General features: G+C 44.9%; 1 protein-coding gene across 1 annotated transcript; it reads left to right on the top strand.

The window, feature by feature from the left end:
- The first annotated feature begins 8,147 nt into the window (after nt 1-8,147).
- Nucleotides 8,148-21,178, top strand: LOC118093860 (cytochrome P450 2A3). The gene is made up of 9 exons (XM_035133633.3): nt 8,148-8,372; nt 9,986-10,148; nt 11,766-11,915; nt 13,532-13,692; nt 15,001-15,177; nt 15,703-15,844; nt 17,108-17,295; nt 17,822-17,963; nt 18,534-21,178. The coding sequence occupies exons 1-9, from the start codon at nt 8,205-8,207 to the stop codon at nt 18,758-18,760; spliced, it is 1,518 nt and encodes a 505-aa protein (XP_034989524.1). The 5' UTR covers nt 8,148-8,204; the 3' UTR covers nt 18,761-21,178.

Below are 21,178 nucleotides of genomic sequence, written 5' to 3'. Positions count from 1 at the left end.
AAAGAATCCAAGACATAATAATAATAATTTATTATTTATACCCCGCCCATCTGGCCGGGTCTCCCCAGCCACTCAACCTCCCAAGGAAGGAGAGTCCTCAACCTCTTGAGGGAGACAGTTCTTACTGTCAGAAAGTTCTTCCTGATTAGCTGGAATCTACTTTCTTGTAACTTGAAGCCATTGGATCCAATCCTGCCTTACAGGAAAATGAGCTTGCAAAGTAGGAGTGAATTCAGTGTCCAGAAAGTAAAATCTTTGCACAGGTTAATGGAACATTTCATAGAATCATAGAGTTGGAAGAGACCACAAGGACCATCCAGTCCAGCCCCCTGCCAAGCAGGAAACACCATCAAAGCATTCTTGACATATGCCTGTCAAGCCTCTGCTTAAAGACCTCCAAAGAAGGAGACTCTACCACACTCCTTGGCAGCAAATTCCACTGCCAAACAGCTCTTACTGTCAGGAAGTTCTTCCTAATGTTTAGGTGGAATCTTCTTTCTTGTAATTTGAATCCATTGCTCCGTGTCCGCTTCTCAGGAGCGGTTGACCTAGGACTGTAATAGTCATGCTTATTCTTGTATTTTTAGGCTGTGAGGTTGCCAGCAAAAGTGGTTATTGTTGTTATTATTGTTCACCCTAAAGTCCCAGTGAAAACAATTCAAAATACAACATTCAAAAGAGTTTGAAAACAAATAACAGTCAGAAGAATAGAGTGGGTCCTAAAACTATATAAACGTATCGAAGGCCGGTGTAAAGAGTTGTGTGTTCAGCAAGCAATATAAACTGATTAATGAAGGTACCAGACGTACCTTTGTGGGGAGACAATTGCACAACTTAGGAACTGCAACAGAGCATGGCCTCTCTTCCATTCTCTGTTGGGACTACCACCATTTTAGCACCTGAGAGGGTGTGTAGTGAAGGACATAGCCTTTCAGATATTTCAGGGGACCTTCCCCCTGACCTTGACAGCTCTCCCATTTGTGCTGAAGCAATGCCTTGCTTCGAAACACTTAATTAGCTCTTTCACACATTGCACAATGGGTGTGTGGCCTAGATGGACTGAAAAACAACTGACGGGCAATTGTTGTCAAGCCTCTATCAAGGCTTCAGGGAAATCCCTCCCCCGGTGGCAGTCAAAAGGCAGATAGATGAAAGAGTTTTTACCATGTAATTTATTCAGTACAGTGGTACCTCTGGTTGTGAACAGGATCTGTTCCGGAGGACTGTTCGCAACATGAAAAGCCCTCATCCTGAAGTACTGTGTCTGCACATGCGTGTGACGCAGTTCGGTGGGCGGGGTATAAATACTAAATTATTATTATTATTATTATATTTAGTGCTGCTGCGCATGCGCGCACGCTGAACCCAGAAACAACCTGTTCCAGGACTTCCGGGGGGCAGGGTCCAGGATGCTCAGATTACTGCCACCAGACCTCCCCTTTCATGATATATCTATGATGAATTTAGGGAGGGCGGTCTTGGGCTACACCCCTTCTGTGACGTATGGGTGACGCTTCTGGGGGGTGGGCTGAAACCGCTTTCAAATTTCTATTGAAGGGCAGGACACCTTTGTTTGGGGCTCCTTCCTTGTTCTCCTGCGTGAGGGGAAGGACCCTGTTGCAACAGCGAAAATAAAGGCTTTGCTTCTCAAAATTCTCTGGTTGGCCTCTGTTATATTCTCCGACCGATGGAGAACCCAATAAGGGCTCTTGTGTACCCCATAAGGGAATAAGGGCGGATTTTTGCTTATAACAGATGGCGACCACTTGAGGGACTTTTCGGTTACCCGGATTCTGGGGGCGAGGAGGGAATGATGCTCTAGCGCACACCAGGCATTTTGCCAGGAGGAGCGGCAGTCCTGCAGCGATCCCAGGGTCTGGAAATAACTGGAGTTCTGGCGGGGCTAACCAGAGGAAGCAAAGTTTTATCAGGCCGGCCTTAAAACAACCAATCAAGAAGGGAATAAGGGCAGGTTTTTGCTTATAACAGTCCGTAACCTGAAAAGACATAACCCGCAGCAGACATAACATGAGTTATGACTGTATGCACAAAGAGAGACAAAAGAACGCTGTCTCTACAATAAGGGTGTTGCTCCAACTGAGCTCCTCCGCCCTTCCTTCCTAGCAACAGCACTTCCCCTTATGGTGGCCGCCAGGGGCTAATTGTCTCTGAGTCCTTCGCTCTTCCACATTCAATGCACATCGAGTTCCGGGAGAATGGGTGTCAGAAATGCACTCCAGTGATAATGTGTCAGCTGGCTGCTCTCACTCTGTCTCCTCCTTCTCTTCTCCCGACACCTCCCAAATGTTCTGTTCACCTGTCTCTGTTCACTGCTGTAATTCAATCCTGCCTTCCTCTTCCCTGGAAACTTCAGGAGGAGGGGGCTGCGGTCTCCACCATTCCTCCCCAGTCTCACCCCCCTCAGTCCACTCCCTGACCATTGTCAGCCTTGCACATCTGCTTGACATTTATGAGTGTAAGGTTCCACTCTCTGAACTGAACCTCATGAAGTGCCTGCAGGACCTGGGGCTGAACTGTTTAAATATTTGACAGTGAAGATCTTTCCTTGGGAGACCTGAGGTCCGAGAGGTAGACACAAGGAATTTAAAAACCTTTGAGGTCTTTCAAAGGGGGGTTGTTTCATAGAATCATAGAATTGGAAGGGACCACAAGGGTCATCTAGTCCAGTGTTTCCCAAACTTGGATCTCCAACTGATTTCAGACTACAATTCCCACAATCCCTGACCACTGGTCTTGCTAGCTAGGGATAATGGAAACTATAGTCCAAAAACATCTGGAGATCTAGTCCAACCCCACCAATGCAGGAATCTTTCATCTAATGTGGGGCTCGAACTCACAGCCCCAACTGAGCTATCCCTGTACATGCATTCCTTTTCAATGAGCCTTCAATTCGTCCCACTTCCTTCACTGAAATCAGTCGGGGAGACAGATTTGGGGTGAGACCTTGGCAGCTGTCCATGGGCAAAACTATGGTCTACTTGCCCCTTTAGTTCTGGCTCCACAAACATTCAGAAGAACTTTCTAAAGAGAACCTACTAGTGATTTCTGATCCTAGTGTACTTTGCTCATATGACTAAATCTTGATCTTCCTTCTGTTGGAGGGATTGCAAAGAGAGAGGGACGTATGGGCATATGTGGCGGAGCATGTGTGCAGGTTTTGGGAGTGGATATCAAAGGAAGTTGCTGAAAGCTATGTTTGATATCTATATTTCACAAGGTAAATGCAAACCTATGATGTAAGCCTATTGTGCTTCCTTTTTTGTTTTCTGCTCAACGAACAGTAGTCCAAATGTGGAAAGAAGCCTTCGGCTCACCTTTTAACATCTGGTTTAAGAAGGTCGTGTACATAACTGGAGTTGTTTCCAGTTCTGGGCACCACAGTTCAAGAAGGATGTTGACAAGATGGAACATGTGCAGAGGAAGGTAACCAAGATGATCGATGGTCTGGGAACCAAGACTGGTGAGGGAGTTGGTTATGTTTAGCCTGGATAAGAGGAGAATGAGAGGAGATATGATAGCCATCTTCAAATATGTTGATCGGAAGGTCGGCGGTTCGAATCCGTGCAATGGGGTAAGCTCCCATTGCTCTATCCCAGCTTCTGCCAACCTAGCAGCCCAAAAGCACACCATTGCAAGCAGAAAAATAGGTGGCGGGAAGGTGAACGGCATTTCTGTGCGTTCTGGCTTCCATCACGGTATCCCATTGCGCCAGAAGTGGTTTGGTCATGCTGGCCACATGACCCAGAAAGCTGTCTGTGGACAAACACTGGCTCCCTCCGCCTGAAAGCGAGATGAGCACCACAACCCCTTAGTCGCTTTTGACTGGACTTAACCATCCAGCTTCACCTTTACCTTTTTACCTTACACGGAGGATGGAGCAAGCTTGTTTCCCCCTGCTCTGGAGGGTAGGATCTGTACCAATGGATTCAAGTTACAAGAAAGGAGTTTCTGACTAAACATCAGGGAGAACTTTCTGACAGTAAGAGCTGTATGGCAGTGGAATGGACTCCTTTGGGAGGTGGCGGACTCTCCTTCACTGGAAGTTTTAAAGGAGAGGCCATCTGTCATGGATCCTTGAGTTGCAATTCTTGCATTACAGGAGGTTGGTCTGGATGACCCTTGGGGATCCTTCCAACTTTGCAATTCTATGATTCTGTGACTCATTGGAAGTTGTAATAGATGCCCATCTTTGTTCAGCTAAGATATAAGGGGACCACCATATTACATCAAATTCGATTTTCTTAGCTGTTCCTGAAACCACACAATTTTGGGTGCCCCTTCTTTCCAATAACACCACATCCCGCATCTTATCTAGCCAACCTTTCATCCAGCAGTCTTCCAGTGAACTGCTCTCCTCAAGTGTGCTGCTGCCGGCAGTAGAGACACAAGGTCACATTGGTTTAGCTGTGAGTCAGCATAAGGTGGGATCATTCGAAGTCATAATGCTGAGTTGGGTGGGATGACTTAACCCATGGTGGCTGAGATTTTAGCAAATTATGCACCCCCAAAGTCCTTAATGTCCCCATTCTTCTACCAGAAATAGCAAACACACTTTGCTTGTGTCTGGGCAGCCTACCAGTAAGTTTTTTTAATGCAGATTTATGATGCAGCATAAGGCTTTTTAATGCTGTAAACTGCCCTGCGATTGTCAGTGTGGTATATACAGGTGAAACTCGGAAAATTAGCGTATCGTTGAAAAGTGCATTTATTTCAGTAATGCAGCTTTTTTTTTTACAAATGCTTTCTTTTGGAAATTCCACAGTAATAAAACAAATAGTTACAATAATAAACATCGCTATTACATTCCATTTATAATTGACCCACCTAACGACAAATAATTACAATTACAACAAATAAAGGCTTGACATATCTTGCTTTGCATGTCATGCATCTATCTCATATATTGGTTTCACCTTTTAAGTTGCATTACTGAAATAAATGCACTTTTCTACGATATTCTAATTTTCCGAGTTTCACCTGTACATTTCATTAATAATAATTTATCCTGGGAACTGCCCTGAGACTTGTGGTTATAGGGTGGTATGCAAATTTAATAAACACACAAACAAGCAAGCACTTCCTATTTCTTCTTTGACTGTAACACAGAACATGCCTTTCATTCTGAATGAGTGCCAGACGAAAGTACAGTAGCTTCTTAACATAGGCACAAATTGTAATCTGAGGCTGCATTTTAAATTTTAATCCTGTATTTTAATCTGTATTTTAATTAATTGCTTTTTTATGTTTTATTGTAATTTTATTGGTGTGAGCTGCCCTGAGGCCGGTTTTGACTGGGGAGGGCGGGGTATAAATAAAAAAAATTATTATTATTATTATTATTATTATTATTATTATTATTATTATTACCTTACTCTTAATATATTTTCAAATAGTTTCTTATAACATACCGTGCCATTTTTCCTTATTTATTAATATTTAATTTACACAAGGGTCATTCAAACGCTGCCATATTGTTATTATATTTTTGTAGGTATTTCTTGAACATATTCCATTTTTTAGTAAATGATTGTTTTGTATTTCCCCTTAACCTATTTGTCAATTGAGCCATTTCTGCCTCTGCGTAGTCTAGTAACTTATTCTCCCATTCCCTTATTTGGTACTTTCCCCCCTTTCCAATTCAATGCAATTGGAGTGCCTGGCGTGCTCCGGTCCATGGGGTCACGAAGAGTCGGACGCGACTAAATGACTAAACAACAAAGTAACCGGGCAGCGGCTGTCGCCTATACAAAGATTTCTTTTACATATCTCTCGTTCAATTTTTCAGTAACCAGCTTTAAGTTCTTGTAAGAATTTAATGCTGTTTCATGACAGAGTGTGCAAGAGATTTGTTTTTTAACTTTCCAACTAGATTTCTCAACAAGCATATAAATACCTGTATGTGCATTATTGGTCTAATGGTTGTGGCTGTGGTTGTGAAACCTCCCACAGATGCGATTTTCAGTGTCTGCGTCTGTGCAGACACGATTTCTGGCGCCGCAGAAGCGAGTCCCTGCTCAGCGCTGCGCCAGTTTAGCGCAGTGTGCAGGGACTCGCCACGTGGGCTGCTCGGTTCAGGGGCAGCTCGGGGGCCATTTAAACAACCCTGTGGGCCGCTTGTGGCCCATGGGCTGCAGGTTACCGACCCCTGGTCTAAGGTGAACCAGCAGTAAATCACATCATTATTAGGCTAATTGGATTCTTTACTTTTTTTGACTGTACAGCTGTAGCCAGCAATTTGGAATTTTTATTTATTTGTTCAAAAAATTCTGTTTTCAAGAAAATCAAATCTCTCTGCACTTTTTCCATATCTTTATTTTCTAACTCCTTCCTTTTGTAATTGTGCATAACTTCTATTATACTTATCATTGATTTTCCAATGTCCTAGTTTCTTCCTCTAACTTTTTCATCACTTGTTGTTGTTGTTTTTTCCAATTTACTGGATTCCCTTATACAGTACCAATTCCCCTCATCACCACTTTCATTGTATCCCATATTATTGCATGAGTACTTTGCCCCTTCTCATCAATCGCCCATATGTCAAATAATTCATTTCCTATCTGTCAGAGGTTCTTGCGGCTACTCTTGAGTAACGATGCTCCACATCTGCTTGTCTTTAAGATGTTTTTATTGTGCATTCTATTTACAGTGCAAAGTGACTGGAAAGCATGTCTGCTTAGTCTGAGTCAGAACCTCGCAATGGCTTCTTTCAGTTTCGCACCCAACATAACAGCTTGGGAACTCCAAAGCGCCTCCCCCTTGTCCTACGGGGTGCCGTACGCCTCAATTCAGGCGTCGGGATGTAGGGCCGTCCCTCTGACTGCTCTCCCGTCATTTCCTCCCCAGCTGCCTCCCTCTCTGCTCGGTGTGGAGGCTTTTGGACGCTGCTAGAGCCTTGTCTCTCCCCCTCTGCTTCCTGACTCCTGTAATCTGATCTGCTACTGGACTTACTGCCCTGAGAGGAACTCGACCTGATGAGGGGGGGCTGTTCCCTATAAGCCTTCCCCCTTACACTATCTTATTTACTGTTTGACTAATATTGAAGATCCTCATATCTAACCTCCATCTTCTGGCTTCCTTATAATCTTTATTTTTAATACCATATTAACCAATGTGTGGTCAGTTACGTTTACAGTATTATTCCAATTTCCGTATTTGTTGTTTTAGATATTAAGTTTTTTGAAATGAAGATATAATCTACCCTTGAATTGGTCTTCTGCATTGGTGAGAAGAAGAAAGATTTCTTCTCTCCTCCCCTCGTCACTCTCCATACATGTTTCATATATTTCCTTTCCATAATTTTGGCTAATCGTCTAGTCTTTCATCTGACGTAGGATTTGATTTAGTGGCTCATTTATCAAATAATCTCCTGCCACAATCATATAGCTCTTTTGAATATCCTCCATTTCCTTAAACACTTTATCAAAAAAATCCATCTGACTTTCATAAGACCATAAAAATAAATCATAGTGTATTTTTCCCTGTTATTGGTCTCTGGATTATAATGTATATTCCCTCAGAATCTTTCTTCATCTTTAATAAGCTAAATCTGCATCTCTTTGAAATTATGCAGTCATACTTTGTGTTGCCTCCACTTCAGGTTACGTCTTTTCAAGTTGCGTCATGTAGCAACCCTGGTTACCTCCGGGTTTTGCCGCTCGCACATGCGCAGAAGGGTTAAATCGTGCCGCGTGTGTGCACAGATGCGGCGCTTTTGGATGCGAACGCTTCGAGTTGCGGACGTGCCTCTGAGATGGATTACATCCGCAACTCGAGGTTCCACTGTAGTTGCTTCGCCTCTTGATTTTGACGTACCATATGCTTTCTCATAATTATTTATACCTCTCAGTTTGAGTTCATTAACCCCCTCTTTCGTCTGATGCTCTGATGCGTTTCCTGTAAAAGTATTATATCTGCTTTGTCTTTATTCAGTAATGTTTCTGTCCGCCTCCTTTTCATCATCAACCCTTGTACCTGTTTCTGGAATCTTCCGGCAGCGACTTAGTATGCAATCTGGCACTTAAAGCCTTGACCTGAAACACCTTTGAGGTTTGGCAATTGTCACTATTGACAAATATATAAATGGTAGAGGCAAAGCTGTGACTGACGCCTTCTGTGGGAAGAATGCAACCCATCCTGCCTCAGACATCCGAGAGCAGAGCTGAGGCTTAAAACTTAAAGTGGCAATGGAGATCAGCAGCTGTCTTGCAGCTCTGCTGGCGTCTCTCCTGATTCTGCAGTTCTTGAAGCTGCAGTGGGCACGGCGCCACTTCCCACCTGGACCACTTCCGCTACCTCTCCTGGGGACCCTGTGGTGCTTTGGCTCTGGATGGCATCAAGACACCCTCTCCAAGGTATCCTTTTCGCATATTAAGGGTTGTTTTCTAATACGATGGTCCTGAATGGGGTAACTGTGCCCCTGAAGGACCAGGTGCGCAGCCTGGGAGTCATTTTGGACAGCTGTCCATGGAGGCGTAGGTTAATTCTGTATCCAGGGCAGCTATTTATCAGCTCCATCTGGTACGCAGGCTGAGACCCTACCTGCCCACGGACTGTCTCGCCAGAGTAGTCCATGCTCTAGTTATCTCCCGCTTGGACTACTGCAATGCGCTCTACATGGGGCTACCTTTGAAGGTGACTCGGAAACTGCAATTAATCCAGAATGCGGCAGCTAGACTGGGAGTGGCCGTCGGGACCACATAACACCGGTCCCGAGAGATCTACAATGGCTCCCAGTACGTTTCCGAGCACAATTCAAAGTGTTGGTACTGACCTTTAAAGCCCTAAACGGCCTCGGTCCTGTATACCTGAAGGAGCGTCTCCACCCCCATCGTTCAGCCCGGACACTGAGATCCAGCACCGAGGGCCTTCTGGCGGTTCCCTCGTTGCGAGAAGTTACAGGGAACCAGACACAGTGGCACCCGCCCTGTGGAACACCCTCCCAGCAGATGTCAAGGCAATAAGCAACTATTTAACTTTTAAAAGACAACTGAAGGCGGCCCTGTTTATGGAAGTTTTTAATGTTTGATGCTGTATTGTTTTTAATATTCAGTTGGAAGCCGCCCAGAGTGGCTGGGGAAACCCAGCCAGATGGGCAGGGTATAAATAATAAATATTATTATTATTATTATTATTATTATTATTATTATTATTATTACAACAGCAGGGCTTCCCAGCATCTGCTCTACTGGAGAATGTGGGATTCCTCGGGTCACAGAGGTAGGGCCTCTATTTGTCGCTCCAGACACCGACCCAGTTTCCTGAAGGCTACTGGGGGCATGTGAGGTGGGGTCCTTCACCACACCTGAAGGCCACAGGCTGACTTATGGGCCACAAGGCAAACTCCTTAATGCTGTGCCTTCCAAGTAAGCCACATCCCGCATAATCAATCACAAGACGCACATCATTTAAATGACAGTGTCCATCACCTTGTTGCTTTGACTGCACCTTTTTCTCAAATCACACCAGTCACGGACTTTTCTAAAGTGTGGGGTTAGTTGGGTCATGTTGCAGAGAAGGTGTTCAGCTGTGCACAACTGGAAGGGACTCATTGTAGGTGGTTGGCTATGTTGATTTGAACCCAATGGCTTGCACTAATTATGCTCGTACATTGTATCTGATGAAGTGTGCATGCACACAAAAGCTCATACCAAAATAAAAATTTAGTTGGTCTTTAAGGTGCTACTGAAGGAATTTTTTTCACGGCTACCTACCTGTAACTATGCTCGTACAGTTATGCTTTTTAATTTTCTTGTTTAAAATACTGAACTTTGCACATAGTGTAGAAAACAATAAAACAAAACAGGGGAGAAATGATGAATCACATTTCGGTGGGCAGCACATATACATAATATAGACAACTAGTGTCCGCTGTGCTATTTTTCTACATAAAAGAAGTGCCAGAACTCACCACGAACGCCCTCCCTTGTTCTCATATATGCCTTTTTTAAATTTTAAAACGACACAGCTGTCCAAGGTTTACGGGAAGGTCTTCACCATCTGGGTTGGGCACAAGCCGATGATTGTCGTGAATGGCTTTCGTTCAGTGAGGCAAGCGCTCAGCAACTACTCGGAAGAGACCTCGTGCCGTGTAGTAACTTCCTTTGTCAAAGACACAATGAAAGGAAAGGGTAAGTGTAACCCATGAAATCATTCCCACTGCCCCCACCCCAATAAAAAAGCACTATTCAGAACAGTGCATTCCACAACCCAATAAGAAAGATATTAACCCAGTAAAATTCAATTAGAACTATTTAGTTTAATTAATTCAATGAAAGTGATCCGGTAGTGCCAGCTTACGCCTCCAGTGCACGGCTGCCACCCACTAGCCTCTTAGTGTTCCAGCTTTGGGAACTACTGGTCTAAGAAATTATTATTCTTATATTATGTTCTGGGTCAAGCCCCCACCCAGGAAACCTGGGGCCCCCATTTGGATATCTGGGTAGCAGCCTTCCCATGATACACAGCTCCCTGTGGAACGTCCATCCATCAGATGTCAAGGAGACAAAGAACTGCACAACTTTTAGAGGGCATCCATCTGAAGGCAGCCTGTATCAGGAAGATTTTTTTAATGTTTGACATTTTGTTACATTTTTATACATGCTGGAAGCTGTCCAGAGGGGCTGGGGAAACCCAGCCAGTTGAGAGGGGTACTACTACTACTACTAATAATAATAATAAAGGTAAAGGGACCCCTGACCATTAGGTCCAGTCGTGACCGACTCTGGGGTTGCGCGCTCATCTCGCATTATTGGCCGGGGGAGCCGGCGTATAGCTTCCAGGTCATGTGGCCAGCATGACAAAGCTGCTTCTGGCAAACCAGAGCAGCACATGGAAACGCCGTTTACCTTCCCGCTGTAGCGGTTCCTATTTATCTACACCCTGTCACAGGGATTCGAACCGCCGACCTTCTGATCAGCAAGCCCTAGGCTCAGTGGTTTAACCACAGCGCCACCTGGGTCCCATTACTACTACTAATAATAATTCCTAAAGAAAGTATGTGCAAGTAATAGTGTTCATTCAATAGCAATGGTGGGTCCACTTACAATATACTACATGAGAATCAGAAACTTTATTGTTAACTTTTGTTTTGCTTTGTATTTACATGCTTAAACCTTGATTATTATTTTTTAATTGAATTCATTCTGTGTTTGTTAAATTGTTGGCTTTTGTCATTTTTGAATTTAATGACATGCTCTGTATTTCGTATATTTGTATTTCGATGTTTTGAATGTTTGCTGCAAGCCACTTTTGACACAGCTCGTTGCAGAAAACTGGCATATTAGGAAACTTACAGAGAGCAGTGCTGGCATCTCGAGAGACAATGGAGGAGTGAGCCTTGTGGGTGAGGTCAAGCTGTTGGAAGGTGGCAGCGCCTGCTGTGGCTGTAGAGACCAATGTGGGAGAGACATGTTTTGTTGCAGCTGGGGCAGATGAAGGTGACGGGTTGTGCCGCTGCAGACACAATGTCTCACCTTCTCCAAATATCCACCTATTCCAAATGAAGTTTGTGCCCTTATCCCTTACTCACAGTCAGTTCAGGGGTGCAACCAACGAGCAGGATTCTCGTAGACTTAGAATTTCAGAGCTGGGAATGCGTTGCAAGAGAGAACTCCAGCAGGTGGCAGCAGAGAGCTGCGGATGGTACATTGGAATACACACAGCAGTATGCTGGCCATGTTTTAGATTTATACAGATGACTGGCTTACAAAACTCATTTTTGAACACTAATATCTTGCTGCCCTTAGGTATCCTATTTTCAAGTGGCCACAGCTGGAAGGAGCAGCGGCGTTTTGGGATCTTGGTGCTCCGATCGCTGGGCCTTGGAAGAAGAAGCATGGAGTTCTGTGTGCAAGAGGAGGCTGGCCACATGGTGGAGTTCTTTGCAAGCAAGAGAGGTCAGGAATATCATTGATTCTAAGGCACTTTTCCTAACACCAGGAATGAACCAGGTCAGCCACCACCAAGCAGGTGCCCTCCAGATGTTTTGGACTGCGATGCCCACCAGTCATAGAATCATAGACTTGTAAGGGATCTCAAGGGTCATCTAGTCCAGCCCCCCTGCAATGCAGGAATCACAGCTACGGAAAGAATCCTTTACATATGGCCATCTGTCATGGACTGGTGGGATGCAGAGGACTGAGAGGAGGCACCAGCTGGGGAACCCCCAAGGGAAGAGGGCTCAGAGCCCAGGGAGTGGTGATAGGATGGTGATGAGTGGTCAGATTGGGAAGAGGAGGTGTTGGAAGCTGAAGAGGCAACAGGGTTTAGTGATCAAGAAGAGGCTGAGGCAGAGAGCAATCCAGAACCAGAGGCAGAAGCAGAGGCTGGCGAGGAGGGAGGGAAGTAATAGTACCACTGTATTCCGCTCTGGTCAGACCTCACCTGGAATACTCTGTCCAGTTCCTGGGCACCACTGTTCAAGAAGGATATTGACAAGCTGGGACGTGTCCAGAGGAGGGCAACCAAAATGGTCAAAGGCCTGGAAATGATGCCTTATGAGGAACGGCTTAGGGAGCTGGGTATGTTTAGCCTGGAGAAGAGAAGATTAAGAGGTGATATGATAGCCATGTTCAAATATGGAGGAGGGAGAAAGGTTGTTTTCTGCTGCTCCAGAGAAGCGGACACGGAGCAATGGATTCAAGCTACAAGAAAGAAGATTCGACTCAAACATTAGGAAGAACTTCCTGACAGTAAGAGCTGTTCGACAGTGGAATTTGCTGCCAAGGAAGTCTTTAAGCGGAGGACTTTTAGTCCTTGAAACTACCTCATATCGGCAAATCTACCAGGATGAGTTGCTGTGCTAGGCCTGGCCCATAGCTGTCAAGTTTTCCCTTTTCTCGCGAGGAAGCCTATTCAGCATAAGGGAATTTCCCTTTAAAAAAAAGGGAGAACTTGACAGCTATGGCCTGGCCTCCTGAGCTGTCTGGTTTCTTTGAGTAAAGAGTTAATAAAGAGCTGAAGCCGTGTGAGTTATTGCTGACTCTAGCAGCATCCAACCACTGAGTAAAAACCTCTGGTGAAGGAGAGTCTACCAGCTTCCCTGGGAGTCTGCTCCACTGCCAAACAGCTCTTTTCTAGACTGACATGGGCTGGTGGGTATTGCTGTACTAAACATCTGGAGGGAACCAGGTTGACAGGGGAATGTGAACAGGGGAATGCTGGATCAGAATAAAGGCCCAGTAGTGGCTGCATGGAGAAGCAAACCATCAGGTCACAGGGGGTGTGCAGCCTGTTTCTATCTGCTGCGTGTCCACCTGGTGCCATAATGATGTCAGGTGATTGGCAGGTGGGTTGCCCTGCCCTCTTGTCAAAGTTGGCCCCTTGGGGTAGATTCCTTGCTCCCTGGCCTAAAGGAGCAGTATGGTTAAAAGAAGAGCAAAACACACTAGTTGTTCTTAGAAGGGAGCAGGAGCTGAACGATTAGGCAGATAAACTGTATATGACCTTCCCAACACACATTCAACACTGCTCAGAGTGTTTATTGTGACAGAGGACACCTGTATTTTTCTAGGCGAATGTGTAGACCCTAGAATCCCCCTCTTCCATGCCTTCTGTAGTGTGATCTCCCGCGTAATTTTTGGACACCCTTTCGACATTGAAGACAAAGTGTATCAGAAGCTGATAGAATGCATTGAGTACGAAGCACATTTTTTCCTCTCCACATTTCATTTGGTGAGCGACTTTGCTATTTTGCTATATTATTGCAAGACAAAATGTCATCATCCTGCAGGTTGCACAGCAGCTGACAAGCTGTGAGGGGGTGGGGGTTAGGATGATGCAGGTAAGTGGGGTTGGTGAGCAATGCAAGTTGGTTGGGAGCATCCCCTAGTGTGTATTTATACCCCCATCGTTCAGCCTGGACACTGCGGTCCAGCTCTGAGGGCCTTCTGGCGGTTCTCACACTGCAAGATGTGAGGTTACAGGGAACCAGGCAGGGGGCCTTCTCGGTGGTGGTGCCTGCCCTGCGGAACGCCCTCCCATCAGATGTCAAGGAAATAAGCAACTATCTGACTTTTAGAAGACATCTGAAAGCAGCCCTGTTTTGGGAAGTTTTTTATGTTTTATGTTTTATTCTGTTTTTAATCTGTTGGGAGCTGCCCAGAAGTGGCTGGGGGAACCCAGACAGATGGACGGGGTATTTGTATATGCATATGTGTATATGCATATGTATATATATGCATATATATGGCAGCTCCTGCGAACCTAGCAGTTCGAAAGCACATCAAAGTGCAAGTAGATAAATAGGTACCGCTACAGCGGGAAGGTAAACGGTGTTTCTGTGTGCTGCTCTGGTTTGCCAGAAGCAGCTTTGTCATGCTGGCCACATGACCTGGAAGCTGTACGCCGGCTCCCTCGGCCAATAACGCGAGATGAGCGCCATAACCCCAGAATCGGTCACGACTGGACCTAATGGTCAGGGGTCCCTTTACCTTTACCTATGTGTGTGTGTACACACACCACACACACAATCCTACCAGCTTTGCAAGGTACTTTCATGCCACCTCTTTCCTGGCCTGATCCTTCTTCCATTTGAGGGAGGTACCAGCCACCAGGGAGAATGTGCTGGTGAAAAGTTTATTCCATTTGTGAAAGCTTGATGGGACACCTCAGGCCTACTTAGTGTCAGCAATCCAATGAAGAGACATAAGCAGTGGGACACCTGAGCCAATGTGGTACAGTGGTTAGAGTGTCAGACTACGACCGGGGAGACCTGGGTTCAAATCCTCACTTGGCCATGGAGCTTGTTGGGTGACCATGGGCCAGTTGCTACCTCTCAGCCTAACCTACCTCACAGGGCTATTGTAGGGATTAAATGAGGAGAACCATGTCCACTGCCTTGAGCTCCTTGAAGAAAAAGGTGCCCATTGAGGCATCTGGTTGGCCACTGTGAGAACAGGATGCTTGACTAGACGGGCCATAGGCCTGATCAAGATTCAGGACTCTCCTTACGTTCTCTCTCTCCCACCCCCACCCCTCCAGTTGTATGAACTGTTTCCGTGGCTGATGCGCCGCCTCCCAGGACCCCACCAGAAGGCTTTCTCATGCCTGGAGCATATCCATTCATTTGGAAGGAGTGAGATCAGAAGGCACAAGGAGAAGAGGGAAACAGACGAACCACGGGATTTCATTGACTTCTATCTGGATGAAATAAATAAAGTAAGTGGCTGTTGGAATGGGGACAATTTGCTCTTCAAGGGAAGAGGTCTCTAGGGCCCCGAATGAACACCATTCTCTCTAGGTTGATTGGCTCTGTCCAAAGCGTGGATGTATGAGTCTTCTACCAGTTTTGGTTTTCTCTTCTTCTTTCTTAGCCTCAAGTCCTGTTTCCCATGTTTCTGCATCAGCTTGTGGGTTTATTTCTTTCCTAAGATTTATATACTGCTTGATAGTTTAAAAAAATAGAAAACCCGCAGAAAACTCAAAGCAGTTTACAAAAGAAATAAAAATGAATTTGTCTAGTGTTGGACTAGTCCCTGGGCGACCAGGGTTCGAATCCCCACTCAGCTCACCGAGTGACCCTGGTCCAGCCACTGCCCCTCACAGCCTAGCCTACTTGACAGGGGTGTTGTGGGGATTAAATGGGGATGGGGGAGAACCATGTACACCACACCCCTTGAGCTGCTTGGAGAACAAAGATGGGATATCCGTGCAATAAATAAATTAATTCATTGTCGACAACAGAAGAAGGATGACCCCGAATCGACCTTTGATGAAGCCAACTTGGTTCATGTCATTTACGACCTCTTCACAGCCGGGATAGATACTGGGTCTTCCACTTTGTCCTGGGCTCTGCTCTTCATGGTGATTCATCCAGACGTCCAAGGTGAGAGTCGGGGTATCAGTACTCTTGAAAAGGGAGTTTGTGCAGCAGCTGGGCACCAGAAAAGGGGCAGAGGGCCGTGGCCCAAATCAAGTACAGTTTTGTAAGGTGGTGTGTGAGAGAGAAAACCCACCTATTCATTGTTGGTTTGAAAAGTTCCTAAGCATTTCTGTACACCCACATCAACATGTAACAGCAAGGGCAACTCATTGTATCTTCAGGTATAAAGTCCTGTCCTGATGGCAACATCGGTTTTCATGTCTTTCTGCCCCCATGATTTGGAACTCAATATGGTGTCCATGGTCCTGGCCGGGGAGGGTGGGATATAAATAAAATTTATCATCATCATCATCATCATCATCATCATCATCATCATCAAAATGTGTATATATGGAGAAATATACACAGTTTCTCTCTTTTTCCCAGTCTTCAGGTTTCTTTATTTCTGCACCAGTTTGCAATTTCCACTCCCTGCCCCACGCTGCTAGTCCTCATGAAAATCTGTCAGCATTTTAAGTGCATATTTCTTTCCCCAAAACCACATTTTCATATGCAGTGTTTGCCTAATATAGATACTTTTGCAATCTCTAAATAATATAAAGCATTTCTCCCCTGTTATTTTAACTACGCCAGGCACACCTTTCCCTAATACACATATTTCTGTACACATTTTCTGTTGGGGAATTGCATGACATTCAGGGCTGGTGCTCAGCGGCCATTTCTGATATTTTGAATCACTCTGAGCTTGTGTTGGAATGCATTAATTGTTTGATGAATTTGGTGTTTTTTGCCTTATTTATACGCTGTTGTGTTTTTTATATTATTATAGAGATTGTAATGTTTGCTAAATTTTGATGCCATTGTCAGTTGTGAGCCACTTTGCACTCAATACTGTTGTTGCAAATGTGGGATACAAATCATAGAATGATAGCATTGTAGAGATGGGAGGGACCCAAAGGGTCTCTCGTCCAACCCACTGTGATGCAGGAATCACTTTTATTATTAAATTAGGTCAAATCAAATGATTTGGAGAAGTGCACGTTTTGAAGAGTAGCTGTGTTTTGGTACTTGTATTGTTTTGAGAGGCGCAAAATGGGAATTTTAATGCAAATCAAGCAATATTTTATCTCCACCCATATCCTTAGGGATTCATTTCCACCTCAATTACAAATGTCTTTATGGACTAAGGGTGCTGTAGGGTTTCTAGAGTTGCGCAGTCCTCATCGTAAGATTGCTTTGGTTCTAAACGTGAACATGATTCCACAGAGAAAGTTCAGGCCGAGATTGATGCTGCCGTGACCCGTTCCCAACGCATCTCCTATGAGGATCGGATGAACCTGCCCTACACCAATGCTGTCATTCATGAAATCCAGCGCTACAAATATGTACTCTTGGTTGGAAATTTCAGGCAATGTGCAAAGGATACAACTATGTTTGGTTTTCCCATTAAAAAGGTACAGAACTCCCCCCCCACACACACAACGAAATTTAAATTTAGTGCACATCCTGCCAGTAGCCTAGAAATCAGTTCTGGCCCCTCTCAGGTGGGAGCCATCGCCATTGTAAGAGAACAAGAGAGGTATTCGTGGTGAGTTCCTTCACCTCTTTTTCTAGAAAAATAGCACTGAGTACAATGACAACAAAGCCCACTTAAAATACCAATTAAAGGCATACAAAACAATCATAATGAAGGAAATGGTGCAGTTGTCTGGCTTACTGCATTTCCTATAATGTTTTCCTGAGCTGGGCTCAGAGAAGAATTTCAGGAGTCACAGATGCCCATATTAAATGAGAGCTGGATTCTTCACTGGCTTGGATCAAAATCTGAGCCTTGGGAGAATTACAGGATTCCTTCCATGTATGTCTACCAGAGATCTCCTCCCTTTCTATTTATTTGGCAACTCAAGGCACCAAAAGCAGCATTATACAGCGGTCTGAAGGCCAGGTTAAAACTCAGGCAGTTTGTGTCTCTCTTTGCAGGATACTGTAATTATTCCTGATATAGCCTCTGCTCTATATGACCCTGAAGAGTGGGAGACGCCTCACCAGTTCAACCCAAACCACTTCCTGGATAAAGAAGGGAACTTCTTCGTCAGAGATGCTTTCATTCCATTTTCAATAGGTAAATGTGACTTGCCATTCAGTGCAGAGTGTATTGGAATGGCTGGTTCCAGAGCAGAGTTCCCCAACCTTGGGTTTCCAGCTGTTTTTGGACTACAGTTCCCACCATCATCCCTGGCCACTGGGTCCTGCTAGGTGGAGGTGATGGGAGTTGTAGTCCAAAGACAGCTGGGGACCCAAGGTTGGGAAACACCGGGCTAGAGCAAGGAAGAGTAGACCACATTTCCTTTTGGGCAAGATGCAAATGTGGGCAGGGCAGTGAATACAGATGTGGCCTTGTGGCAGGTTTCTATGCACACGTCCTCTGTATCCCCAAATCCAGGCAAAAACACCCAAGAAGGGTATAAAGGAGGGCTGTTGAATGGTGTGACTCAGGAGGGCATGGGATCTGGGGGGGAGCTCCAAGGGCCAGGTAGAGAGGTCTTAAGGGCCACATACCTTAGTCCTGAGGTATCCCAATCCCTGGACTAGAGATGTCAACACAGCATGGGCGAAATCTCTTGGAAAACCTTGTGTTCTTGGTCACCCTAAGCTGTCCAGTTATCACAGTGGGTAATATCTCCTTCCTTAGGGAAGCGTTTCTGTCTCGGGGAGAATCTGGCAAGGATGGAGATTTTCCTCTTCTTCACTAACCTGCTGCAAGCGTTCACGTTACGGCTGCCTGATGGCGTGCGGGAGCTCAACACAAACGGTGTGAGAGGAAGGTTAGCTGTGCAACCGTATCCTTACACAATCTGCGCTGTTCCTCGCAAGGCTACAGCTTGGAAGAGGGAACCAGAGGCTAGCCAGAGAGCTTAGAAGCAGACGCCACCAAACCAAGCTACTTCCCCATGAATCCTGATGGAGAATGCTTAACTGCGTTGGTTAAGAAATCTGATGTTGCTGAACAGGAACTCCTCTGTGGAAACCCAATTTGTGGGTACATGGCTTTCTAACCAAACTCAACAGCGATCTTCTAGATGTGAATGTCTTCCGGCTGCTAATTTATTTGCAATAGGATTCAGCACTCGTTTTCAACTCCTCATGCATATCAATTTTCTGGCTCAAACTTCATCGTTCATGGGCTAGTTCATTGGCGAACCACCCTCTCAGCCTGAGCCCCTGTCTGTATTGTAGTAACAGGATTGCTTCCTTGCTAGTGTAGGTGCCTTGCCAGTGTCCTGTTCACCTAACTGCCTGCTTTAACCGGATTTTCACCTTGGGGCCATGAGTTTCATTTAACATCCTAGAGCAGCAATAGCCAAAAAGGGTAGCAAAAAAACCAGTTACATCTTATCAATCACTGTGAAACTACTTCATCAGGGGAGCCCCTCTTCACGGTCCCTATGCAGGATGAAGGATGTGGTATGGGGATCAGGAAGGGAGGGGCCTTTTCAGTGGTGGCTCCTCCAATTTGGAATTCCCTTCCTATGGAGGTGGGTTTATGGGTTTGAGCAGCTGGTTAAGACTCGCCTTTTTTCAGTGGGCATTAGGAGGAGAAAAGACGTGGTTGCAGAAATCAGCTAGTTGCTGCTGCTGCTGCTGCTGCTTTTAATAAATCACTGTTTTGTAGGTTGTTATACCTCAGTGTGTACTTCAGGGACTTATTATATGTTATAGTTATTTTATGCATTCTTTTCTCCATGTTTGATTTTTATAAACCACCCTTTGTACAAGCCCCAGGGTGGTTCGGAACAATCACCCAACTGGATAAATGAATGAAATGAAAGAAGTGGACTCACTAGCAGGGTTTGAGAAAACACTTACAATTCATAAAACAAGCAAAAAAAAATTTAAGATGTTTTTGTATATATTGTAATGTGTTATCGTTGCTATGGCCGTTGGCTAATGCGAATAAAGTTATTTATCTATCTTAAGATGTAATAATGGGAAAATAACAAAGGGTAAGAAGTAATGTGGAAAATATTATACAAAATTGATAAGATTATAACAATATTTAATTAAAAGATTATAAAATGAAAGTAGAAGAAAACTGGCAGGAGAAGTAATTTAAAGCCCTAAATGGCCTCGGCCCAGTATACCTGAAGGAGTGTCTCCACCCCCATCGTTCTGCCCGGACACTGAGGTCCAGCACCGAGGGCCTTCTGGTGGTTCCCTCGTTGCGAGAAGCCAAGTTGCAGGGAACTAGGCAGAGGGCCTTCTCGGTGGTGGCGCCCGCCCTGTGGAACGCCCTCCCATCAAATGTCAAGGAGGAAAACAATTACCAGACTTTTAGAAGACACCTGAAGGCAGCCCTGTTTAGGGAGGCTTTTAATGTTTTTTTAATGTATTTATTGAAAATTTTCCAACACACACATATACACACACATACACAATACAAAAGCAAAAATACAAAAAAAACCACAAAAAACAAAACACAAAAAAAATATCAAAAACAAAATCTCTAACTTAAATCTTAATCAACACCTTTTGGACTCCCTCAACCTCCCCCCCTTGGGTCCCTGTTAAAATATTACTTAAACAGTATTCATTGTAATTTTACTAATCTTACACATTTTTTTAATCAATTCTTTGTTCTCATTTTCCACCCATCTTACATATCTTGTTACAATCACCTTTATCTAATATTTCAATTCAAATATTTCTAATTTCCTTTCCTCATTCTATACCTTTTTCCCTTCTGCCTATGTTGTTGTTGTTGTTTAGTCGTTTAGTCGTGTCCGACTCTTCGTGACCCCATGGACCATAGCACGCCAGGCACTCCTGTCTTGCACTGCCTCCCGCAGTTTGGTTAAACTCATGTTCGTAGCTTCGAGAACACTGTCCAACCATCTTGTCCTCTGTCGTCCCCTTCTCCTAGTGCCCTCAATCTTTCCCAACATCAGGGTCTTTTCCAAGGATTCTTCTCTTCTCATGAGGTGGCCAAAGTATTGGAGCCTCAGCTTCACGATCTGTCCTTCCAGGGAGCACTCAGGGCTGATTTCCTTAAGAATGGATAGGTTTGATCTTCTTGCAGTCCATGGGACTCTCAAGAGTCTCCTCCAGCCCCATAATTCAAAAGCATCAATTCTTCGGCGATCAGCCTTCTTTATGGTCCAGCTCTCACTTCCATACATCACTACTGGGAAAACCATGGCTTTAACTATACGGACCTTTGTCGGCAAGGTGATGTCTCTGCTTTTTAAGATGCTGTCTAGGTTTGTCATTGCTTTTCTCCCAAGAAGCAGCCGTCTTTTAATTTCGTGACTGCTGTCACCATCTGCAGTGATCAAGGAG

Source organism: Zootoca vivipara, chromosome 5 (genome assembly GCF_965207765.1).
Source record: "Zootoca vivipara chromosome 5, rZooViv2.hap1.1, whole genome shotgun sequence".
In the NCBI taxonomy this organism is placed as follows: Eukaryota; Metazoa; Chordata; class Lepidosauria; order Squamata; family Lacertidae; genus Zootoca; species Zootoca vivipara.
Note: the sequence above shows the minus strand (reverse complement) of the source record. Positions and strands in the feature narration are given on the sequence as shown.